Here is a 26,846-nt window from a genome sequence, read left to right on the forward strand (position 1 = left end):
CAGGTTTTCTACGGATGAGACTGGAATTGTAGGTGTCCGTCAGGGAAGAGCCTGCATAGCTAAACAAGCAAACCATAGAGTATCTTTATAAATAGATCCTAAATGAGACAGTTATCCAATTCTTCCTGCCACATTCTCCACTCTCAAGTGAGAGAGGAGACAGAGCCAGGGTCGTGGTCTTGCTAACCTGTCCTTCCTCTCAACAAGATGAAACATGGGGGAGGAGGTTCCCATTCAACAATCCTAAATAAAGAAGACCTTTTAATCTAGCGCTTCTGTGAGCTGATGTGCGTTAGGAAGTTCCCAAGGGAAAACATGGTTAATGCAGCAGTTTGGGGAATGCAGGCATGATTAGGAGGTTCTTTCTGAAATGCAAGTTTGCTTTTATATCCCAGTCTCTTGTCAGGGTGAGTGTCCTAATGATCCTCTAGACCAGCTCTTTGCATCATCAAGATGATGTTGTTATCATCAAAAGGTGAGGTCTTTCTCAGGTCACTTGTAGGTACTGCGTCTGCATTGTTCGATATTAATTGTTGGGTTAAATCTGTAATAATGTAAATTTACTTAAATTTACATGTATCTTAGTCAATGGAACAGAAAAATGGCATTGCAACTAGTTTAGAGAGAATCATTCCAAAGCTATAGTCTATCTTACTCATGTTATAATGACGATCTGTGCCACGTTTGTGAATTTTACTTCTGACATGCATTGCGGTAGGAAATGAGATTCAAACTGTTCTCCCACTTCACATATTTTATTTTATTTTATAGTTGAGAGATCTGGGACCTAGGGAGAAAAAGTAACATACCAAAGTTAATGACATCAAAAAATAAGCTGGGAACACTGAGACCAATCAGCATTTCCACAATATAGCAGTCTCTCCTTATATAACAGTCATTAGCCACCTCAACCTCCATAACCCCCCTTGTCATTATGCAAAATGCTATAAGTACAAAGGTATCCACTTGTTATCATGTGCTTGTTTACGTCGTGATAAAACACTACTATGGTCTTCTAAAAAATTCTGTTTTTTCAGCATAGACTTGGAATCAGTGGTTTCACCAAGGTGATCAGAGTCCTCGATGCAACTCTGATAATTCCACAGTTTTTGGTTTCAAATTCTTACCCACAATTGCAGAGGATAATAAAGCAAGAATCAAAGTAAGCCCGAACGATAGATGTACAGTGAATAAAATACTCTAAGAAACCTTCCAACTACTACATAGAAGTGTGAATACACCCACTTATGTGTGCCAGTCTATAGCATTCATTTATGAAGTGTGCCAGACGCGGTACTAGGAATTGAGCGTTCAGTGAAACCAAAACAGCCCAGACCATACTCTTATGGCTTACCTTGTGAAAAAGGAGAGAAGTTCTTACACAAGTAAGCACACTGATAAAGAGATAAATTTAAATTATCCAAAGTGGCGTAAATGACAGGTACTCAGAGCTCTCGGCCTGTGTGACGGGAGAGTCTAATCTCCTTTTCAGGAATCAGAGAAGACTGCTTTGAGCGAGTGGCATTTACACTGACACGTGAAAGATGAGTGTGAGGAAGTGGTAGCCGGGTAGTGACAGCAGAAGCCGAGGAGGCAGAAGTTTCTGGAGAAGTTTGGGGGTTGGAGGGAACACAGTGAAAGCATTTTACGGAACCTCTTGCCCATGGATGGTGAATTTGAATACTGCCCAAAGCACTGGAAGTCATTGAAGGATGTTAAGCAGAGGACTGATGTCATTATTTCCCCTCTATAAAAGGTCTCTCTGAAGGGATGTAAGTAAAAGAAAAGAATTAAGAGGTAATTTAGTTGGGGCACCTGGGTGGCTCAGTTAGTTAAGCTTCCAGGTCTTGATTTGGGCTCAGGTCATGATCTCACAGTTTGTGAGTTCCAGCCTATGCTGACGGCTCAGAGCCTGGAGGCTGCTTTGGATTCTGTGTCTCCCTCACCCTCTCTCTCTCTCTCTCTCTCTCTCTCTCTCTCTCTCTCTCTCTCTCAAATAAATAATAAAAAAAGAGAGAAGTAATTTAGTAATCTAAGTTGTAGTCAGTGGTGGCTAGGTCCAAGGTAATTAGGAGTGAGATATTATATGTGGGTGAAAGCAACACATTATAGACAGACAGGGATTATTTTGTAAATGACATTAGGTCTTGGACCTTGGTACTTAATATAACATGTATCACAGCCCGCAACTCAACCTCATACGTAGTATTAAACTTGCTTTCTCAAATTGTTGCATGAATGAATAATTGATAAGATAAATGAAGGAGGTATCATAAATATCTACTTTCTTTCTTATATAACCTATTATGTTAGTAGGAGGACCATTTACTGAATGGCGATTGTTGGAGGTGAACAAGATTTGGACACAGAAGAAATCGAGAGTTCAGTCAGGAACATGTTAAGCTTCTGATTCGATGCTAGACAGAATAATGGCCCCCAAATATGTCCCACATATGAATATGTTACCCTGCATGGCAAAAGGAACCTTGTAGATGTGATGAAGGTTAAGGATTTCAAGATAGGAAGATTTTTCTGGATTGTCCAGGTGGGTCATAATGTAATTGTAAAAACCCTTCAAACTGGAAGAGGATGTCAGGAGAGTGGGTCAGAAGGTTGAGATGGAAGAAGAAGGAGGAGAGAGTCAAAAGTGAGAGGGACTTGACTCTCCATTGTTGGCTTTGAAGATGGAGGAGGTGTGCCATTAGCCAAGGAATGTGAGTAGACTCTAAGCTGGGAATTGTCCTCACATGACAGTGGAAAACTAGGTGGGGAAGCTCAATCCTACAACTCAAGCAACTGAATTCTGTCAACACCTCCAACGAGGAAAGGGAGCTTCCCCGACAGCCTCCAGAAAGGATCACAGCCCTTCCTGTGCCTTGATTTTAGCCTGATGAGACCCGTGTTGAACTTCTGAAATACAAAGCTATAAAATTATAAACTTGTGTTTTGTAAACTACTCAATTTGCGGTCATTTGTTATGGCAGCCACAGAAAACTAACACAGATATGCATGAGGCATTCTGGGAGGTATCAGCCAAGCAGCCCGATGGATATAAAGCAATACATACACACACCCAACACACATACGCGCGCGCACACACACACACACACACACACAGAGCCACTTTACTCAAATTGAATAATTCTATAACACATCTTCCCTTATATGGATGAATAAAAACATATTTTGAACAGGGATCATTTAAAGTACTGGTTATATAAACAGTTGCTTTTGTGATCTTAAGAATTCCCACAGACAGGGATGCCTGGGTGGCTCAGTCACTGTAGCACCCGACTCTTGATTTCAGCTCAGGTCATGATCTCAGTTTGTGGGGTCGAGCCCCACATCAGGCTCTGCACTATCAGTGCAGAGACTATAAGTGCTTGGGATTCTCTCTTTCCTTCTCTGTCTGCCTCTCCACTGCTCTCTCTCTCTCTCTCTCTCTCTTCCAAATAAATAAACTTAAAAAAAAAATTCCCACAGATAGCAAAATGTCACTGAAATTTCCACAAATGGTGGTGCTAATAAATAAGACCTATTTATATTATATTACTGGATTACATTTTTCTATTTACTTATGCAGTGATTTCAGACAAAAAATAAGTGTTTTTCCCCCAAAGGGGGATTAGTGTTGTCATTTAGTTTTTCCTCTAAGTGACGAGCTTGACTAATTTGTCAGTAATTTGTATGGCAAGTTCTAGGCACACAGTAAAAGTAGAAGAACATGTGTCTATGGAAACTCTTCAGGTCGTTCATGGTGTTTCTTCCTCTTTCGGCATTCCTGCAATCCCTCCTCCGTCTGTTCTCTGGTTTAGCCTCAAGAGGTAATGACCTCCCAGGGGAATTTTTGTTTGATGAGTCAAATGGACAAATCCTGCTGTGATGTCAAGTTACAAACATGGCTTTCACATCTTGGACTTCACCATTTCAGACAAGACAGAAGCTTTCCGCAATGCCCCCAATACGCTTTGCTAGGGTTTGTAAAAGTGGAGGTACCTCTGCATGTGTACTGTTAAAGCACATCCTGCTGCATTCAGGCTTTCTGGACTATAAATGATTATTTGTGTCCCTAGCTCCTAATGCAGTCCAATGTCTTGTCTTCCTTCCTTTCCTTAGCAACAGTTTGGGGCACAATTATATAGCATCTCATGGCTTCTTTTTTTTTTTTTTAATTTTTTTTTCAATGTTTTTATTTATTTATGGGACAGACAGAGACAGAGCATGAACGGGGGAGGGGCAGAGAGAGAGGGAGACACAGAATCGGAAACAGGCTCCAGGCTCCGAGCCATCAGCCCAGAGCCTGACGCGGGGCTCGAACTCACGGACCGCGAGATCGTGACCTGGCTGAAGTCGGACGCTTAACTGACTGCGCCACCCAGGCGCCCCAGCATCTCATGGCTTCTAATATTTACTCCAGTTTCTTTGGAAAAAAGTAACACAAGGGCACCTGTGTAGCTCAGTCACTTAAGCGTCCAACTTCAGCTCAGGTCATGATATGGTTCGTGGGTTTGAGCCCCATGTCAGACTCTGTGCCGATAGCTCAGAGCCTGAAGCCAGCTTCGGATTCTGTGTCTCCCTCTCTGTCTGCCCCTCCCCCACTCACGCTGTGTCTCTCTCTGTCTCAAAAATAAATAAATATTTTTAAAAATTTAAAAAATTAAAACAAAAGCAAAACAATAACAACTGTTTAACACAAAATGCACAGTAGCTGATAGTGACTGTCAAAATTTATATCACAATTGAGTTTGGATAAGATTATTTCTCATAACCCTCTATTAGAAGAATGTTTACTCAAAATTCACACATTGTATTTGATGCAAAGTGATTTTTATGTGACTTAAAATTTTTGGTTCCTATGTTACTATCGTATCAATAATTCTCAATTACCATTTGGAGATTATATTGTAATTTCAAAGAAGAGTCCTTTGCAGGTGCTTTACAATTACTACACTTTTACTCCCATTTGGATTTGGGGGCAGATTTAATTTTAAATCTTAGTTTTATGTGTTCATTTGTTCTAACCTTCATTAATCCCACAGGTATTTATTAAGTAGTTTTATACGTGAGGCATTATACTAAGAACTGGGACCCTGTACATTGATTTCTTATGTAACTCTAAGCAAGATCATTACATTCCATAAGCCACAGTCGTCTCATTTGCAAAATGGGACCAATTATATTTATTCATAAGAACATGGTGAGGATTGGGGCACCTGGGTGGCTCAGTCAGTTAAGCATCATGATCTCATGGTTCGTGGGTTCGAGCCCCACGTTGGGCTCTGTGCTGACCGCTCAGAGCCTGGAGCCTGTTTCAGATTCTCTGTCTCCTTCTCTCTCTGCCCCTCCCCTGTTCATGCTCTGTCTCTGTCACAAAAATAAATAAATATTAAACAAAAATTAAAAGAACACGGTGAGGATTAAACGAGATCATGTACATAGGGCTTGAAAAAAATATATATGAAAATTAATATATAAACTGCTTGAACAAAAAGTAATGTAGCATCTTAAGTTGTCATCTAGTAGGTTATGTTAAATTAATTAAAAACTAGACACGTGTTTCTTATTTTCGAATTCAAAATCATTAAAGAAATGATGGTCCAGGAAAAATTCAGTATTATTGTAATATGAGTTTTCTGTCATAACATAATGTTGTTATTGCTAATGATACTATCAAGTTATGTTCTGGTCATTTTGAATGAAGAAAAATTAGTGAAACTATAGTATATTTCTTTTCATGTTATAGACTTTTGCATTACATCATCATTGTTTTTTTAATTTTCTCCTTAGAGAGAATATTCAGTTAAAAATACGCCATAACATATCAACTACCCCTTCTAGCAAGGCAGTGTAACAAAATATAATGTTAAAAAATCGTGACAAACACACTATGTGAATTCCTTTGTTTTTAATTTCTATGCAGGCAACAGACCCTGATGCGGGAATAAATGGCCAGGTGCACTACAGTCTGGGCAACTTCAATAACCTCTTTCGCATCACATCTAACGGGAGTATTTACACAGCAGTGAAGCTTAACCGAGAGGTCAGGGACTACTACGAACTTGTCGTTGTGGCAACCGATGGGGCGGTTCACCCGCGTCACTCAACTCTGACGCTGGCCATCAAAGTGTTGGATATTGATGATAACAGTCCCGTGTTCACTAACTCAACATATACTGTCATCGTAGAAGAGAACCTGCCAGCCGGGACCACCTTCCTTCAGATAGAGGTGGGTGGAAGACGCATTAATTTCGTGAATTCCACATTTTAATATCTCCATTAGTGTCAGGTTGCAGATTTAGCAAATAAAAAATCAACACACCAAGTTGAATTCCAATTTCAGATAAACAGTGAGTAAATGTTTAATATAAGTGCCTCTCAGATATTACATATTGTATTTTATCTAACAACCTTACTTCAGGGATATACCAAAAATTAAGAGGAGAAAAGATACATTTGTAAGAAATCAAATAACAGTTGTTAATAATTTTTTTAATTTATAAAATTAATTTTACATATTTATTGTAAAAATTGACAACACAATAGTCTATAAAGAAGAAGTTAATAATCTCCCACTTTGTACATCCAGGATACCCAGGATTAAATTTTTATATGTATTCTGTGACATTTATCTTTGTACTCCCACAATATCCAATAAATATTTTTATATTTTCATACGTGCAAATATGCATGTGTGTGTATGCATATATCCATATATATATATATATATTCAAATAAGTGTTTTCATGTATGTATATATGCAAATATGTATATATGTATATATGCAGCCATGTGCATATATATCTATGTATGTATATATTCAAATAAATATTTTCATATATAAATATATGCAGATATGCATGCATGAGAGTGTATGCATATTTACCTATGTATGTATATGTAATCAAATAAATATTTTCATATTTACATATATGCAAATATGCATGCATGCCAGTGTGTGCATATGTACGGGTGCATGTGTATATTCAAATAAGTATTGTCACATTTTCATATATGCAAATATGCATGTATGCCAGCATATCATGTATACCTATATATATTCAAAAAATATTTTCATATTTACATGTGTAGAGATTTGCCGTATATTTTACAAAAGGGGATATTGCTGAACCCATTGTTTTTACTCTCAGTGCTCTTCAGAAGTCTAACTGTCCTGTTTAACAGTGTCCCCACATTCAAGCCTGTTTTTTCAGTCCTCAGCTACAATACTACCAGAAACTCTGGACATTCTGATTCAGTACATTCAGTTGGCCCAGAAATCATTTTAAGCAACCGCCCCTTTAATTCTGACACAGACGGTCTACGAAGTATATTTTGGGGGGTGGAAAAAAATCTAGTCCTTCCTTGACCTGCCATCCACAACTTGAATGTTGTTAGCATGGATTTCAAGAACTTGCAGTTTTTTCATAATTCAACTCAATAAATATTTAGGCCAAAACATTAATCATTCTGAAAAAGGCAGGTGCCAACCAGGGAAAGGGCCCTATTTCTCCATTTATTCTTCTGTTCATCTATTCATTTTTTAAATTTTTTAAAATTTTTAAAAAATTTTTTTAACGTTTATTTATTTTTGAGACAGAGAGAGACAGAGCATGAATGGGGGAGGGGCAGAGAGAGAGGGAGACACAGAATCGGAAGCAGGCTGCAGGCTCTGAGCCGTCAGCCCAGAGCCCGACGCGGGGCTCGAACTCACAGACTGCGAGATCGTGACCTGAGTGAAGTCGGCCGCTTAACCAACTGAGCCACCCAGGCGCCCCTCTCCTTCCTCTTTTTGATACGTTACTTAACAAAAAAGCTTTTCTTTAAAACACGTCTTTTGATCATCATGTAATTCGTGTTGTTGTAGGTACTGACACATGACCTGCATCAGGCTTGTCGTCCTCTGGTTTGGGAGCACTGTCGATATGACCGTCTTTCTGCTTGACTTGTTACAGGCCAAAGATGTTGACCTCGGAGCAAATGTGTCTTATCGGATCAGAAGCCCAGAAGTCAAGCACTTTTTTGCACTACATCCATTTACAGGAGAACTCTCCCTCTTAAGGAGTTTGGACTATGAGTCATTTCCAGACCAGGAAGCAAGCATCACTTTTCTCGTGGAGGCCTTCGATATTTATGGAACGATGCCACCGGGCATTGCTACTGTCACAGTGATAGTGAAGGTAGGAAACACAGGTGACTCCTGGTTGCCTACTCCATTCTCTCTACGGAGTCTGTAGCACACCTGAGTGTCTGGGGCAACGGTTCCTAACACCACGGTAGTACTAGACCCAGAGCAGAGGTCATCACTGTGAAAGACCTGAGGAAAAGCCGCATTGTTTACAGTGTAGAAGATACATTTGCATGAAACTCTAAATAAGAATTTTAACACTGGCTGCCTGAATGTCCCCTTAGTTCTGGATTCTCAATCGAGTTACAGTCTCTCCAGACTACAATTCAGTCCAAAGTTGACAGCACCAGGAATAATCACTTCGTCCAAATCCTCCAATTTAAAAGTTCTAAGAAGAAAAAGGGTACTGAAAAAGTAGGAGTTCGAAGGCCCAAGAACTAATTAGTTTAGTTCACAAGCCAAGATTCTGGAACAAAATCAGCTTGGGGATCAGCTGGAACTGGGGTCAGGATGTGGCTCAGCCATGTTCAGGGTCTGTGACACTGAGGACTTTGTTAGCTGTTCCAGATTTCTCATCCCATCCATCGTAGCAATCTGTGCCAGGTGACTGCTTGAGAGAGCATGGTATCTTGTCTTTGGGGATTCTAGTGATTTCTAAGGTAACACCTTTAGAAGAAGACAGGAGGAGGGATTTGTCAGTTCTCAATTGTTAGTGTATGTGAAGGTCACCTGAGCCCTGTGCTCCACTGTCAGATTCCTCTGCTCCTTCCCAAAGGGAAGGGGAAATCCCTTCCCTTTCCCAGGGGAAACCATCACAGACGCTTTTCTGCAGATGGACATTCGCTTACAGTGAGAGAAACTTAGGTTCTGAGGATGATTCCAGTTCTTGAAAGTGCTATCCATAGAGGGCTGTACGTATACAAGGTTACAAAGAACACAAGTCATAAGTACGTAAGGTCATAGGCAACTTTTCTACATGTTAATTTTTGTTTTTTTGTTTTGGGTTTTTTTTGTTTGTTTTTTACTATGCACATTTTTGTAGGGTACTGCCATGTGTAAATGGTAGAGTAAGAAATAATCCCTTTTCTTGAATTTTTGTTTGATTGTTTAACCAATAACGAATCTATACTACTGGTTTTCTTAGACAATAAATTACTGATATGAAAACATAGAAGATTGTTAAAGACTGTGCCAAAATATAATTAGCATGACCTTATTTACCATGTAGGTAATTGCTGTAATGTTCTTGACTGTAAGAATCTTTGGGTCTTGGTTCTGTCTTTTTGTTGCTGGGTGGATAATCTTGCGATCAGAGAGAGACACAAAAATTATTCCACCGTTCCTTCTTTACACTTGACCTAGCTTATCTGCCGGAGCACACGTGATATTTCTTCCCTGGGGTCCTGCTGTCTCTTTTAAACTACACTGGGAAGGGGACACGTGTCCCTTCCACTCGCAGATGCCCAGAAGCTCTCTGGAGAATTTTATTAAGGTTTGAATTCCTTCCTTCTCAGGCATCCACAATGGCTTTTTGCCTACTTCTTCCACTTTGCATCTCTCTAGCCTAAGAAAGTTATTTTATTTAGCCTAAGAAATTTAGAGATCTGTTTACAAAAGCACTTTAGGACCATGGCAGTGTTTTGGTTACAAAGATGTCAATAAGCCCAGAAACGAAGACCAACATGAGCCTGACCTAAGTGAACTAACCATGTGGCAGAAAGACTCTGAACCAGGTGAAAAGTTTGGGCCACGTTACCCCAGTCTACACTTGCCTGCCTCTGCGGTTTGGTGGAATTGACCACTAAAAACATTTAAAATAGCAAAATGGCCACTTATTCGCTGTTTTGAATAAAAAAGGAAGAAAAGACTTGCTGCTCATGACCATCTCCCCTGATGGGATGGCCTGCTCTCAAGATGGGTGTGGTTCATAATGGAGAGTTCTTTTTTTGTTTGTTTGTTTTAATGTTTATTTATTTTTGAGAGACATAGTACAAGCAGGGAAGGGGCAGATGCAGAATCTGAAGCAGACTCCAGGCTCTGAGCTGTCAGCACAGAGCCTGATGCAGGGCTCGCACTAATGAACCGTGAGATCATGGCCTGAGCCCAAGTCAGGCTGAGCCCCGCAGGTGCCCCAATAATGGAGAGTTCTAAACCATCACAGACTCTGACCTGCCTGTTTTGCATTCAGCTTGGATTGATTTGCTTGGATTTTTTTTTTTTTTTTTTTTTTGATAGAAGTCATTGGAATCAAATGGGGTCCAAACATACCATCTAATCAAGCAAGATGTGTTCTAAGTAAGTCTCATTCTCTGTCTGGGACTGGCATCTCTAAACACGCATCTCAAGCTGCCTGACCACTCCTTTGTTTTAACACTTGGGTGTCATTTCTGGCTTCCACGTCGGCTTTCACATCGGAAAGGTTTTGCTCATCGAGGGACTCGCTCCTTCAGAAATAGGAGAGCGTCGACCTAATTTTTGTTGTCTCAATTGCCTTATCTTATTTAGAGAGGTCAAACATTTTCATGGTCGGGCCTTCCTCACCTATACAAAATTATTTCTGATTTATCATACTTTAAAAACAAAACTTAACCAGCCAGTATTCAATTGTAGACATTTTCAATGCCACTTTCTTCTTTCAAGGTGATGCAAGCATAATAACATTTGCAGAACATTTCCCCAAATGCAGGCTGACACTCGCCTGTCTTTCTTCTGATCACTCAGGTCCCAGATGATCACAAAAAGCTTTAAAACTCTATTGAGTAATATTGGGGCCCATAGGAAAATATCATGCTTGTCTGTTTTGAAGGGAAGAATGGAGTACAATTCTCACTTCTCCACAAATGTAGGTCTTTACGAAGCATACAGATTTTTTGTTATTGTTTTTTTACTTGCAGTGTGACAAGCTCTTTTGCCGGTGACATAATTGCATAGTATTTGCTAAGAGATATTGCTACCCAAAACAGTCACCACAGGGAAAGCATCATGAAGATCTCTCTTTGAAAATGAGAAGAAACATAATTTTCTTTGGTAAAGAAGAAGAAGGGGGAAAAAAGATCCAATGCTTAATATCTACTCCATCAAACTTATTTAAAATTGGAGCGAGGATGGGAAAATTGAAGTGATGCTTGGAAGGAAAGTTATGTCCATAGTAGAAAAAAAAGTAGAATTTTATCACAGATACCTGCAGAGTGCTTTCTGAGTGATCCAGAACAAAACCAGTGGTGATCATACAATTAATATGTATTTTTGTTGCAAAGTTTTTGTAGGACACTGATATATACAACCTTCTTCGTTGTATCTTGATTGAATATAACTGAAAAATGGACTACATAGTAGTTAAATTAGATGATGTGAGTAAAACTCTGAAAAATGAAACAAAAATTCTATACAGTTTAAAGTGAAAAACCCAGAGAAAAATATACCCTTACAAATGGAGTTGTGCTATCATACAGAAAGTACACACAAAGAAAAGGTCTGTCTTCTATAATGAGCCAAAAGATGAAGACCAGTCAGAAAGTGGGCATAGGTGATTTGGCTCTGTGATGCTGGGCATCCCTGAAAGGCCTATGGAGGCTCGTCTAGGATGAATGATGACATAAGTAAGTCCTCTGCTGATTGTAACTCAGCTGGCATGACTGCAGGGGGAGGGCAGGGGGAGGCGGTCCTTCTGTGGGGGCAGGAGACTTGGCTCTCCAGTGTGTTTGCCTGTGTTGCAGATGCAGGTGTGGGAGGAGGGCAGGGGAACTGGAAGGGCCAGACGTGAAGTAACATCCACAAGGACCAAGGCTGCTGGGGGATGCAGTGAGCCCTGGAAGATGGGGCTAACATTTTCATCTTTCAGAGGTGTTTCCTCTCCAGGAGGAAGATAGATGTCCCTGTCCCCGTAGAATCATAGGGAAGGGATTGCTTTTCCAGATGGAAACTCAATGCCTGTTACAAAGGGGCACTTGTCACACCACAGACCCCTGACGGCTGGTGATGTGCCGCTGATGCTCCATGGTCACGGCACTGGTAGAGTCCTAGTTTTCATCCTCTCAGACGAGTCGCGCTTTAACAGACCGGGAGATGGTCCAGAACTCAAACAAATGAGAACCTTGGCACAGTTCAGGATTTATAGCATCCTCCTTCCCTTTCTCTGGAGGGAGACAGTTGAATAAAGGATGATTTCAATGAACCAGCTAGGGGGGTATGGTCATGCTAATCCAGTGATCGTTATTTTTTTTACCACTGCTGACCTTTCCCTTAGGGTTGGTTGAACTGGAGAAAATACTTGTTTTGGACTATGGCCTTCGGATATTTTCCTTTATTCCACTCTGCATTATCATATTCTTATTAGTGTGTTCTTCCTAAGATACTCACTGCCAAGTTTAAAGAATGTGGATATATCAGGAAGAGCATGCCATGGGGCAGAGCCAGATGGTTTTTTAAAATATCTGTTATTCTAGAGTTTTACGACTCGGATGTAACGTACTTCCTCTAAATAAGCAAACCAGAGGAAACAAATAAAAAGGTGCTTGCCCAGACGTAACAATAGTTTCTCACAAGTAGAAATGATTCCTATTTCTGTGGGTCCCTGTCACGGCTCCCCAGATACCACCCAGTGATTTGTGGGAGTCCCAGGGAGGTGCCTTCCTTGTGTACACAATTATGTTCTCTTACTCCTCAGTGATTCTTTCATTCTCCTTTTTACCGGAAGTCTCCAAATCTGAACTGCCTCTCTGTGGGGCAGTAGACGCTGATAAGCCTGTTGATAGCAGTTACCGCTATGATCTCCCCCTGTGCCTGGCCACCCTCGAGGTGGCTACTGTCTCCATCCTGATGAGTTGGCTACCACAGCCTTGTGGGCACTCTCAATGCATCAGAATTCTCAATAGACTCTCTGAAACCTCTCATTCATTCACCAAAGTCATAGAGTGTTCCAAACAGAGTGTGTGCCTTTAATATTTCGCTGTCTTTGGGATCTCTCAGGATGTATTTCCTAGAGCATGAGCTGCTCGAGATGGTAATGGGTCTCATATACAAAGAATTTCATAGGCAAATGGATTTGGGAAATACTGTTGTGCACAGAAGTAAACAGGTCTCCACGGTAGACCTTCATGTGGGTCTTCATAATGTGAACATCAAGAAAATAAAAAGTAATTTCCCACATTTTCCATAGCTGATTATGGAATTTTTTGTTTGCTTGTTTGTTTATAAAGCTTCTGATAGGATTAATTTTCCAAAAAATGAAATCTGGGGACAAATTTATTGGGTGTTAATGAAAATAACTCTAGGGTTAAATATTGAGGAAGTTGTTTTTTTAAGTGTACAAATTCAACTCATACAAGTCTCGCTCTCTTTTTTTTTTATATACCAGCAAACAAAAACAAACTTTATAAATAACTATAAAACTTATATTCAGGGAAATAGATCAGCATTTTGCAATGGTTAGAAGCTTAGCAGGCTGCCAAGATAACGGTAGAGTTATTGTATTATAAGAAATTTTAAACTGTAAAATACTTTTGAACAGAGATCTTTAAAAAGTTGTATGGAGATTTGTTTGTAACGAAAATCCTACCCAAATCGTCTTACATATATATAATCTTCTGACGACTTGACCCACTCCGTTTCTCCTCTCCTCCAAATCTCAGAATGACTCTTCCAGGGTCTGGAAAGCCAGCACGAAGTCATGGGTCTGTCCTTCACCAGCTGGATCACCATGAGCAACCTGACCTCTCTAAGCCTGGGCTTCTTTATATATAGAACAGAAATGCCAATAGCTAACATATTTTAGACAAATGAGTAATTTCACAGACCTGGCATGATGCCTGACTCACAGTAATTGTTGTGCATACACGTAATTGTTGTGCACATCAGAGACAGAGAAAGCCTGGACGGGGCGTTACAGTTAGAGGGGATCTGCTCAAAGATTTGAGCTCAGGATATACACATACATATTCTTCCAATTGCCCTGAGCCTGCCGGCTTGGAAAACAACTCAAAACGTCATCAGCTCCCTGCTCCCTACATTACCATTCCCAAACTGCGAGGCCAGATGGAAATGGGGTTACAGTTTGAAGCTGTGGGTTCATCAGCCTTGCCCAGGGCTGTGCTCCCCTCCTGGAGCCATCCATCTAGAAGGAAGGTTCCACCTGCCGGCGGGCGTGAGGGAGGGAGCATTTGCTAAAGTAGCAGGCGCATCCTGGGTTCAGTTCAACGCCTCGTGGCCTACTTTCGTCACATCCTTGTACTTCCTCTCTCATAACAGTCATGACACTCAGCAGTATCCTTTCATCTTTGCTGTCTGCTCCTACCCGGCAGCTCAGTGCCAGCAGGTCCTGCTCCTGTCTTGGTGGCAGTATCGTCCCCAACAACGAAAGTAATGCCTAACACCCAGGGGGGCTCCATCAGTATTTGTGACACTGAGCACCACTGCATCTGCATCAGGGTATGCAGCCCCCCAAGAATCCCGAATAGCCACATACTCAGAAATAAAACCAGAACGAAAACCAACTTAGGCCTCTAGGACAGAAACTGCCAGGACAAGTTTTGACCCAAAAATAGAGGAAAAAATGATGTATATGTACGATTTGTGTTTAGGAGAAGCCCCTGCAAAACAGGACAGAACAACACAAGATTGTTTGGCTGGAAATGGGTTCTCTGCGCAGAACCACAAGAGAAGGGAGGGAAGTCACGGAAGGCAGCTAAGCCCAGAAACAGCAAACGCAAGGTGTCCGGCCGTGGACAACAGACCCGGAAGGGGCAGAGGACAAGTTAACCGTGCCTTGTGCCAAGAAAGACAGGCGTCAGCTTCCTGAGCTCCACAGCTTTTAGGAGGGGCAGGCAGCAAACGGTTGTAGGTGCACAGTGCTGAGCCAGGCAGGGCTACGGCAGCGGGGAGGGGAGCCCTTCCAGTGGCTGGCCTGGCCCGTCCCTGTCCCTTGTGGGGCATGCGGGGGGAGCTGAGGCCGACATCTGGCATCTGCTATCTTTTCATCCTTTTCAAAAAGATGGTCAAGGGCACCTGGGTGGCTCAATCCATTGAGCATCCAACTTTGGCTCAGGTCATGATCTCACGGTTCATGAGTTCAAGCCCACCTCGGACTCTGTGCTGACAGTGCAGAGCCTGCTTGGGATTCTCTCTCTCTCTCTCTCTCTCTCTCTCTCTCTCTGCCCCTCCCCTGCTCATGTTCTCTCTCTTTATTGAAAAAAACAAAAACAAAGAAACAAATAACTTTGAGAAAAATAAAGTTAAAAAAAATAAAAAGATGATTGGAATATATACATTTAGTACTCTTCTATCTGGAAAAATCTCTTACGGAGAACAGTTCTTACCCATGATTCCAGAAAATCAAGCCTTTTTTTGTCATCTCTTTCTTTACTTTTTCGTAGCAAACCCGTCATTAATTTGCACTCTCCCAACAAGTTCCTGTTTTCCTGGGATGCTCATTTAAAAAGATTCCTTAATCTATGCTATGGGTTTCTGCGATTATTTTAGGCTTTCATTTAGAAAATAAATAAATGGAACTCATATTTTCTTCTTTCTAGCTTGCTTCAGGTGCAGTTTTATTTGTTCGATATATGGAAACAAATTATAAAGTGACTAGTGCATTTTTTTTCCTAAGAAGGTCATAGAGTTGTTCTCGATGAGAACTGTGTCAACATTCAGAATACTCTTTAGAAACATGAGCAGTAATTTCATCCAGACCCACAAGAACTGTAACCCCAGAGCGCACAGTATTCCGGGTCTTAAAACTGTTAACAAGAAGACAGAAGGAAGGTCTGCTTCTTTTTTGCCAATACTACCCTCTAGTGGAAAATGGGCAAGAGAAAAGAGGTTGTCTTTGAAGAGTGGAACTTGTCCTTAATTTGCTGCATAACAGAGTATTTGCACAGAAGCAGATTTATGTACATTCTGCGTCAGACATCCCTGGAGCATAAATATAATGAACTATTGATTAGGCTTGTTGGCATTGCATTTCAATAAATTTTCTCATCTGAAATCATGCATTGTGCAAGAACGTCTTAGCTACAATAGAAGATTGTAACCCCAAAATGTGTACAGTGTGCTATAAAAAGAAATGCTGCTATAGTAGCCGTATTGATTTCTTGCTCACCCTGTCAAAGGCCAGCAAACTGACGTAGGAGAGGAGCCCGTCTTTTAAAGGCCTTCAGTTTATTTACCGCCTTAGGTTTCTGCCTAAGCAGTTTGAGGCCAGATTATAAAAAAATATCCACTCCGCCTTCAGAGGTGAATCTAGTGAATACTTTTCCAGAAAAAAAGGAAAGGGGGGGGGTCACCGTACTCAGTGCTGTTAGCAGCTATATGACATAACTGGAAAACCATATCCCTCTTTTTTCCCCCTGAAGAATCAAATTATCCAAAAGCATCTTGTACCATTAAGGTTTGAAGTGTCCTTTGAGATGAAAAAAAAAGAAGACAATTTATAGGAACATATTGAATTCATGTCACTCAGTAAATGTGACTCCCAGTGGGTTTGGGAACTCATGGAAAAAAATACTGGTGTTGGGCTCCTTCTGACCTCCAGGAGTTACAACTAAGGGTTGCAGAAGGATTCATTTCCACCCCGTTAGTTCAAGATGCACTCGTTAAATTAATTGGAACTCTTGAAGAGAGAAGGGGAAAGTGTTCATGCAAATGTTTTACATATTTCTAGGCCCCCCCGGCCTAGAAACTCAAGAACAATACCCACACCACCCTCATTACCAAGACTGAGTGCTCTCAGACTCATGTTCTTGTTCAGATTCTAAAGGTCATAATTTATAAAGGAAGCCTTTTGTTGTTGTTGTCCATGGACAGTTATGGATACTATCTGTGAAGCAGAGGAAATGATATTTTTACTTTTGCTTACTGTTGAAAATCTCTTATCCCTTATTAAAGTCTGCATGTTTTTCATATTTACAACTCAGAAGTCAACTCTACTGTGAACAGAAAAACAAGGCTCCATTTGATTTTAAAAGATAATTATCCCGACCTCTTTGCAAAGAGAGGTGTTTATAATCAGTTAATTAGTGAGTTTCCAATTTACATTGTGCAGGGAAATTGTTGTATCACAGCAGATACGAAAGACTATGTATGACAGTTTTCTTCCTTCGTTTTTAACAGCAAGTGAGAAGAAGATGACTTGGGGAGTAAGATAATTAACACATTGAGCTTTAGGTTCAACTGTGTCTCACCCAAAGTACCCAGAACAACGCAGGGTGTAATTATTCTAAATAAGTAAATTTAAGAAATACAAATCATCCATCTTAATAAGCATTATTTTTGAAGAAAAAATGATATGCAGTCCTCCATAAAAGATAACATGGTGAGGAAACAAAAGGGTCAGCTCTCAAGGGACCACACTTAGTAATCTGGCTGTGTGAAATAAGTAGATTAATTTAGGCAAAGTCACTACCTAGCCACAGAATCAGTCTTTACCTGTCCAATGGCAGTTCGGTAACGTGAAGTCAGGGCCATTAGTTTTGTGCATCACCACAGTATCCCCAGTGCCTAGCCTTGAGTCGTAAAAGTGGAGGAACTTGATAAATTTTGTTTAATGAGTGATCCTGCATGAATAAGAATGTACTCATATCACCGAATTGTAGACAGAAAAAGGACAGCTAGAAATTAGTTTGAAAAAACCTTCAGGAAATTACCATTGCTTTCTGTCTATAGGAACATCTAATTCTATGTGCTGTTCTTATAGGGTACTACAGGGAAAACATTCCTTAATCCTCTTACTTCAGTAAAAATGGAAGACCACATCCAAGGCAATCTCACAGTTTGTATTTCAGAGACGTGCTCATCATATCATTTTGCTAAGTATATAAGGAATTTTCAGTTGCAATAGACACATTAAAGACTTGTGTTTTTTTAAAGGAGCAACCACAAAACCAACAAAAATGTCACCTGTTCCAGAGAATGGCACTTTGTATCAAATTTGCCTGTCCTTGTTTTCAAAGTTCAAAATCACCTCATACCACCGGAAGTATCTTTGGCTAACATTTCGAGCATTACCCCCGTCTCCAGAAGGCAGAATTTCAGACTGCTTGCCCGAGTCGAATGGCCTTCAGCTGATACCCCCGCCCATTAATATTGTACAGGAGCTCTGCCAGGTTCCTTTGGGGCACCGTTGTGCGGGAACAGTAATGGAATTGAGGAGGTGGAAGGTTGACAGTGGCTAATGGATTGCGTGATAGGAAGAGACGGGGCCAGTCTAGTAACTGTGTCCCTAACCTGGTTTCAGGGGAGGCTCTAAACCCTTCATTGTGTTTTACAGGATATGAATGATTATCCTCCAGTATTTAGTAAACGAATCTACAAAGGGATGGTGGCTCCGGATGCTGTCAAGGGCACACCTATCACCACGGTTTATGCTGAAGACGCAGACCCTCCTGTAAGTAGAAGACGTTAATTAATACTCTGAGCTGTAGTGAAGAAAACCTTGCATGCTCACAAATGACGCAGGTTCTGGGACAGCATAAAAGTTGAGCTCCACCCTGTTCTCAGGCATTTTGCGTGCTCTCGCCTGTTGCACCCACAGGTACACACCATATTGCAAATGATTATTGTGGATTATTGTGCTTTTTGTTTCTCTGGAGTTCAAAATTTATGATTCACCAGTTTAGCACTAGTAATAAATATATGTGGAAAGAATTCTCTGGGTTTGGAATCAGCATCATTAGGGTTCTGTATTTACAACAGTGGAAGCTAAGTTCAGTTGGGTTCGATCCCAATGTATTTTCCATGTTATTCATATATGACTGTGCTGGTAACAAACTCTAGATCAACAGGTGACACAATACTTATATTGAATGTGTTAATTTGAGTAAAATTGAAATATTAATATTTCTTTTAGAACATATCTAATACCTTCTTTTTTATCTAGAATTTTACCTCTTTTGAGATATCCCAAATTGCCTTCCGAAATAGAGGGTTTTCAATGAAAACCTTATTATAGCAGAAGTGAGGTACATGTTCCTTGATGTTATCATTTTACTGTCTTAAAAGTAGCATATAGAAATAATAGTACCTACATAAAAATGCTTTCTATAAATAGTTTGAGTGCTCTATAAAAATTAATTACTTATTCTCATAATAGCCAAATGATGAAGACTTTAAATCTTTTACTTCGAGTGAGCTACCACTATTAGTCAGTGGCTGATATATTCTAGAAAAATAATAGAAATATCTAATAAGCCATTATAGAAAAGTAAGAAAATAGAAGAAGACCGGAATTATATAAGTGATTTAGAAGTTCTGCTTTATATTGCTTATATAAATACTATTTGTATAATGGTATTTATTTAAGAAAAGGTGAATGGCAGTCATAACATTTTTCAGCTTCAACTGTGACAGGCCATATAAAGTCTTTTGTGACTATAAGGTCTTGAAAAATAATAATGTTAACATGAAAGCAATGACCTTTCACTCAGAAGCTCCTTTTCTTGAGTGTGTTAAAATGTCTTTGAAACTGATTTACTGCATTTTGGGAAATATGGTAGGCGAAATTTCATAGATGTGAGCACACACAGTACAGATGCTGAATGTGACATCGGTTCTTTTTCTGCTTTTTACGTAAACTTTCAGAGGCAGAAAATACTTAGAAATTAGGAATACACGTTCAATTCTATTCAAGACTTGTGTTTAGAACATCAAGCCTAGACTGATTATTGTGCTAACCAGTTTTTGCTCTCCTGACCTGACAGTCGTACAGGAAGAACATAACTGCATATAGAAATTATAACATGCTGGGGCGCCTGGGTGGCGCAGTCGGTTAAGCGTCCGACTTCAGCCAGGTCACGATCTCGCGGTCCGTGAGTTCGAGCCCCGTGTCAGGCTCTGGGCTGATGGCTCAGAGCCTGGACCCTGTTTCCGATTCTGTGTCTCCCTCTCTCTCGGCCCCTCCCCCGTTCATGCTCTGTCTCTCTCTGTCCCAAAAATAAATAAAAAACGTTGAAAAAAAAAAATTAAGAAATTATAACATGCTGTACTAAATGAGTATAAAAAGCACAGCATCTTAAAATGCTCATATTTCTAAGAAATTCATATTAGCACAGAATTTAAGGCAGTGTTATGATTAATGGAATTAAGATGAAGACTAACGTAGCTGTACTCATCACCTCAGTGGGACAGACCTCACCATCTTAGCATGGATGGCAAAATCCTCATTTCACCGTTGGAACCTGCCACTGTGGTCCCTGGTTTGACATTCAGGTCACCCCACTGATGTCACAGGAGTTGTCTTGGTCTGTTATCTATTCTATAAATAAATGCCATCACTTATCTAAGCTATCCAGAGAGAAGGCCCTGTTTTTTGCACCCGGAAGCTCTTTCATGGAAACACAGAAGGCTCAGGTTCCATACTTCTTCTAAGAAGGTCTTAGATTTGCATCCCCAGTAGTACCTCTTAACATTTTATACCTAACGCTGGCTTGTCAGTAGGTGAGAGGCAGATGCCAGTCATTCAGTTGAGATACGGAGCATATTTATTTCAGTTAGTGAATATGTATTTTATTAGACTCAGGCTTTTTTATTAAGGTCTTTATTTTAATTTCAGTATAGTTAACATCTGGAATTATGTTAGTTTCAGGTGTAAAATATAGTGATTCTACACTTCCATACATTATTCAGGGCTCATCACAACAAGTACCCTCCTTAACCCCCATCCCCTGTTACCCCCATCCCCCCAACGTCCTCTCTGGTGACCATCAGTGTGTTCTCTAGAGTTAAAAATCTGTTTTGGGTTTCTCTCTCTCTTTCTCTCTCTCCTGTATTTTTCCTTTGTTCATTTGTTTTGTTTCTTAAGTTTCACATATGAGTAAAATCATATGGTACTTGTCTTTTTCTGACTTATTTTGCTTAGCTGAATACTCTCTAGTTCCAACCATGTCATGGCAAATGGCAAGATGTCATTCTTTTTTTTTTATTTTTTTTAATGTTTATTTATTTTTGAGACAAAGAGAGAGCATGAACGGGGGAGGGTCAGAGAGAGGGAGACACAGAATCTGAAACAGGCTCCAGGCTCTGAGCTGTCAGCACAGAGCCTGACACGGGGCTCGAACTCACAGACCGCGAGATCATGACCTGAGCCGAAGTCAGCTGCTTAACCTACTGAGCCACCCAGGCACCCCAACGTCATTCTTTTTTATGGCTGAGTAATATTCCATTGTGTATAAACACACAGACACACACACACATACTACATCTTCTTTACCCATTCATCTATTGATAGACACTTGTGATGTTTCCATAATTGGGCTATTATAAATAATGCTGCAATAAACATAGAGTTACATGTATCCCTTTGAATTAATGTTTTTGTATTTGGGGGGTAAATACCCAATAGTGTGATTACTGGATGATATGGTAGTTCTATTTTTAACCTTTTAGGAATCTCCATACTGTTTTCCTCAGTGGCTGCACCAGTTTGCAGTCCCACCAACAGTGCACAACGGTTCCTTTTTCTCCACATCCTTGTCAGCACCTGTTGTTTCTTGTGTTGTTGATTTTAGCCATTCTGACAGGTTATCAGACTCCCTGCTGATCCTTGACCCACCAGCCATCTTTGGCCTACCCAGCATTCATCACTGAGTTTCCCCATCATTGCTGCAAGGCAGATCCCTTAAACTAGCATGGTCACCATTGGGCTGCACCAACACCCACCAGAAATAAAGGCTCAATTCCGTGAAAAATCTCAGAAGATAAATATTATATTGCGCAATTTTCAAAAATAGTATCGTTGATTTTTCTTTTTATTATTTTACGTTGGTGCCATAAGTACAGAATAAATATTTTTTGGATGAGCTTGTTAAGCAATTTCCACTTGGTTGCTTTCATAAACATTTACTGATTAGAAGATACCATTCAGGGCTCCATGTATAAGTATCTATGGAGAAACGTGTGGATATATAATGGTCTCCTTTCCAAACTAGGAGCTGAAGTCTTTGGGGACGGGAATCAAACCTTAATTCCAGTTTGCATTCCTGTGTCCAACTCAATGCTTGAAACTTAGTGGTCTGTTAGGAAACGTTTGTTAAATAATTGAATAAATGAAAAAATTCACAGTTATTTCTGTGTTCTTAGAACTGACATTGTGTGACGGGTATTCGGGAAATGAGTTATTTGTGATCTCGGGGACCCGTGTGCATATCCGCAAGCCCCAGTCTGGCCGTCTGAGGGCTGTGAGGTTAAGGCGGGTGCCGTGTGCAATGCCAGGCACCACTTCGATACTGGGCATTGCCACAACTCAGAGGTAATCATTTTCACCTCGAGAGGCTGGCCACCTCTTCTTCAAGCCACCATATGTCTTCTGAATGAAGTGAGAACCACCCGTTTTCACCTAGAAAATAGCAACAACAAAATCCTTTGAGGTATCAGATGGAGAAACTGGGTAAGGTCTTAGAGCCAGAGAGAGCATTGCTGCTGAATATCATTTAAGAATTATAAAATGCATATTGTGCAGAAGTAGAGTGCTCTAGAGGGAAGGTTGCTTTTTGTTTTTTGTTTTTTCCCACTGAATTAAAGCTGTTAGGGCTTTATTTTCTGCCTTGTTTTTGTGACAGCTTTGGCATTATGTAGTTCACCAGAGAGATGAGTAGGGAATGACTGATCATTTTGGATATTAAAAATTGCTAACCTTTTCTTTGTGCTCACCAGAGACTTCTCACTCCAGACTTTGACAAAACAAAACTGCAAGTGTAATTTCCATTTGCATATTTTATTCTTTCCGAAGCTGCAAGCCAGACCCTGGGACACAGGGGTTCTCTTTGCAGGCAGGGCGAGTGCCTGATGGAGTAATGTCCCTTGCGAACATGTGGACGCAGAAAAGTTGGCATAAATAAATGAAGTTTACATTATTACTATTTCCAAGAAAGTGTGAGGAGCCCACAGAGGATTTTTTTTTCCTCATTGTGATAGTACTCTTTCCACTTCATGCATTTCAGGAATTTATTAGATTCCTTTTTAAAGTAAAGTAGTGATTGGGAACGTGTTCAATATTAGCAACTGTGACCAACTTTCTTGTTTGCTTATACTGGTGTGAGAATTACTGAGATGTCGAAGACTTCTTTTTCCAAATTTGGATATTCACTTGGGAAATAAATATGCTCCATAAGAGAAATCTTGAAAGTTCTCAATAGTAATTGGCTTTAAAAATCAGTTGAGTGTTCTCACTATGTTTTTTTGGTCAGAAATAATTTTGGTGCGCCTGGGTGGCTCAGTCAGTTAAGCATCCGACTTCAGCTCAGGTCATGAACTTACGGTTTGTGAGTTCGAGCCTCATGTCGACCTCTGTGCTGACATTGCAGAGCCTGCTTGGGAGTCTCTCTCTCCCTCTCTCTCACTGCCCCCATTCCCGGTGCTCGTTTGCTCTCCCTCTCTCTCAAAATACATAAATAAGCTTAAAAAAAAGAAAGAATTTTTTAAAGGGCCAATAATTGCAAGTGTAGGGTACTTTTCCCCCTCTGCTGAGATTTTGAGAGGTTTCCTGGCCATTCAGAGTTCAGACATCCTGCCTGGGGAACTATTTTTAAAGTGTTTTCACAGGTGGCTTTAACATCCTTCCCAATCATTCAAGTGTCTTTGGTCTCTAGAGAGTAAAAAAAGATGGCCGGGTTTTCTTTTCTGCAATGCATACTTTGTGTTTTATTGAATTGACAAGATGTCACCAAATAATGCCAAGTAATGGTGGTTATCTTCTCAAAATGTTTACCCCTTGGGTCTCACAGTAGAACCAAAGTAACACTTACCTCTATCCATGATTGCCCTGTGGGCAAAAGTTAAAACCATTCAAGGCTAGGAGTTTGAGATTATATTTTTGCCTCCGTATAACACGGTGTTCAGTATTATTTTCCATTGATGTCTCTACAGATCTGATTTTCCTCACTCACCACATCCTGGCTTGTGTTGTCATGTTATACTGACTTAGATTATTGCCAGCATTTTAAATTAGCAAAGACTCTGTCAAAGCTCAATGCCTACCAACCACATTGGCTGACCCTTGAGCATGTCGGAGAGTGCACACAGCTCACTGGTTTTTTCCCTTCACATCAAAGCTGTCAGGGAATAGTTATCAAAAGCTGTTTTTGCAAAGCATGTCAGCTTGTGAAAATTGAGATGATGTAGCCTCAACCTGTGTCTCTCTGGTCTTGAATACTTAATTAGAAAGAAAACACACAGAGAGACAGTTGGGACTTGATCTCTAAAATGACAATGAGCTATAATTAGATTTGAGAGTGTAAATGAGTACAAAAGGGAAGGTTTTATGAGAAAGTTTATACATGATTAATGTCTGGAAAAGGCTTATCTAATGTCTTAAGAATCTGTGTCATTTTCTTTCTGTGGCTTATTGATTCCTTTCAAGAACAATTACGTTGTTAGCATTACTTGAGATCAATATTAGATTTAACTGTTTCAGATGTAAATATTGCTCTTCTAATTAAAACCTGCCATATTTCTAGGACTAAAGGGGCATTTTTCTTTTGTTGTAAATGGCAGCATCTGTGAAGCTTAGGGGGTGTTTTGGCCTTTAAATATGTGTCACTCAGTGATACAGCCATGATTTACACCATTTTTCTTGTATGAGAATAAACCTCATGCGGTTAGGATCCCAGTATGCATCAGCAAGAGGTTTCCAAGGGAATTGACTGAAATATAGCAAGGCTTCTACGGCGTTCCTATAGGCTTCCGTCGTGGCTTAAATCATGTGTTTTATTGTAAAGTTCTGGCCAGAGGAAATGGGAAGAGATCGTCTGGAAGAGTATCTTGGCTTCACATGATCTGGGTTTGTGATGTCGACACCCTCAGAGCTAAGCCACACACTGGCATAGAGTCTCTATAGGTATCTCTTTGAGTTCCTGATTTCAATTCTTCTGGGTGTACACCTATAAATAGGATTGCAGGGTCATAAGGTAGTTCTCTTTTCAATTTTTTGAGGGACCGCCATACTGTTTTCCATAGTGGCTGCACTGGTTTACAATCCTACCAATAACGTACGAGGGTTCACATTAGCTCTCTGGTGACATTTGTTCTCTATTGGATTGTTTTGATAATAGCCATCCTAACATGTGTGAGGTGATGTCTCATTGTGGTTTTGATTGGCATTTCCATAACGATGAGTGATGGTGAGCATCTTTTCATGTGTCTGTGAGCCATCCGTATGTCTTCTTTGGAGAAATCTTTATCCAAGTTCTTTGCCCATTTTTTTTAACCAGATTATTTATTTGGTTGTCATTGTTGTTCTAGAGACCTGCCGTACAACATTGAACTTATAGTCATCACTACTGTATTGTACACTTAAAAATATTTTTAAAAAGTATATCTCATATTAAGTGTTCTTACCACAATATAAGTAAGTAAGTAAGTAAGTAAGTAAGTAAATAAATAAATAAATAAATAAATGTACTGGGACACCTGGGTGGCTCAGTCCTTAAAGCATCCAAATCTTGATTTTGGCTCAGGTCATGATTTCACAGTTCATGAAATCAAGCCCCACGTTGGGCTCTGCTCTGACCATGAAGCTTCCTTGGGATCCTTTCTCTCTCCCTCTCTCTCCGTCCCTCCTCCACTTGCTCTCTTTCAAAATAAATAAATAGCATTAAAAAAAAAACAGTACTTATGTGGTACCTGAGTGGCTCAGTTCATTAATTGTCTGACTCTTGCATTCAGTTCAGGTCATGATCTCACTATTTGTGAGACTATTTGTGTGACTCAGAGCCCCGAGTCAGGGTCTTTGCTGACAGCATGGAGCCTGCTGGGGGCGGGGGGTGGGGGGGTGTCCTCTGTCTGCCCCTCCCCCACTCGTGCACACTCTCTCTCTCTCAAAATAAATAAACAAATTTTTAAAAAGAATAACAAAATAGTACTTACTCTGTTGGGTTGGTATGAGGATTATATGATAGCATTTGTGGGGAACAATTGGTGCCATACAGTGAATATTCAGCAAATATTATCTGCCATTGTTGTTGTCTTTCCCTGGTCTTTTTCAGGCTTTGCATCTCTGATACTTGCCTTCTGTATTTACTGTTTATATTCTGCTACCTTCTCTCTTTTCTTTTCACCTGCACTCCGGGAAAGCCTGTAAAGGTCACAGGTCGGGTCAACCGAGCATGGGCCGGGGATGCGTAAGGTACGGGGCAGCGGAGAAGGAGCGGGCCTCTGTGACAGCTTCTTCCCAGCCTGATCTCTTCTGAGGGTCTTTTTGCAGTGCATGTGCCTGAGGTGAGCCCTCTGAACTCAGGGTTCTGTTTGAGCCGGCCAGTGCTCCGGGCGCATGCGATGGCGTGTCTGGCTTTAAACCTGGCTCTCCCAGCATGATAATGGAGGGCCCTCACCCCCGTTCTCTCCCCTGCTCCAAGCAGACTCGCTGCAGAGTCAGAGAATCCCAAAGCATTCAGGGGAATCTCAGGATCAGGAATTTCAGCCACACGGGGGACTAGCACTTCAGAGAGAGTCCCATACAGCCATGGTCATTATTAAGTGTGATGTATCTTCAGAACTTCTAGCACAGCAGGATTTTATGAGCACACAGCACCGAGAATGAAATGTGAGAACATAATACTCCGTGAAAGTAGTAAGAAAAAGAAAATAATGCCATTATATAAAGGCTTTTTTTAAAAAAAAAAAGTAAAACTGCACACAGTATGCAACAATTAGGTCTTCCCCCCAAAATGCTGCAGAGTAAACAGTACGAAATTGTTACTAATTCATTATATCAAAGATTTATATTCTTACTCATAGA

The 26,846-nt window shown here is 40.4% G+C and overlaps 1 protein-coding gene across 15 annotated transcripts in view; it reads left to right on the forward strand.

Annotated features, from left to right (window-relative positions):
• The window catches only part of PCDH15 (protocadherin related 15), a 1,260,230-nt gene that overhangs the window by 1,049,767 nt on the left and 183,617 nt on the right, over nucleotides 1–26,846 (forward strand). For all 15 annotated transcript variants that reach the window (XR_015241496.1, XM_086679475.1, XM_086679485.1 and 12 more), the window contains 3 exons: nucleotides 5,921–6,226; nucleotides 7,953–8,177; nucleotides 18,387–18,503. Coding sequence is in view for 14 of the 15 variants with exons in the window: in XM_086679475.1 (XP_086535601.1) it covers nucleotides 5,921–6,226; nucleotides 7,953–8,177; nucleotides 18,387–18,503 (648 nt within the window). In the remaining variant the exon portion in view is untranslated. The remainder of the gene's footprint in view (nucleotides 1–5,920; nucleotides 6,227–7,952; nucleotides 8,178–18,386; nucleotides 18,504–26,846) is intronic.

The sequence above is a fragment of the Puma concolor genome, chromosome D2 (genome assembly GCF_028749965.1).
Source record: "Puma concolor isolate L17-30 chromosome D2, mPumCon1.1.hap2, whole genome shotgun sequence".
In the NCBI taxonomy this organism is placed as follows: domain Eukaryota; kingdom Metazoa; phylum Chordata; class Mammalia; order Carnivora; family Felidae; genus Puma; species Puma concolor.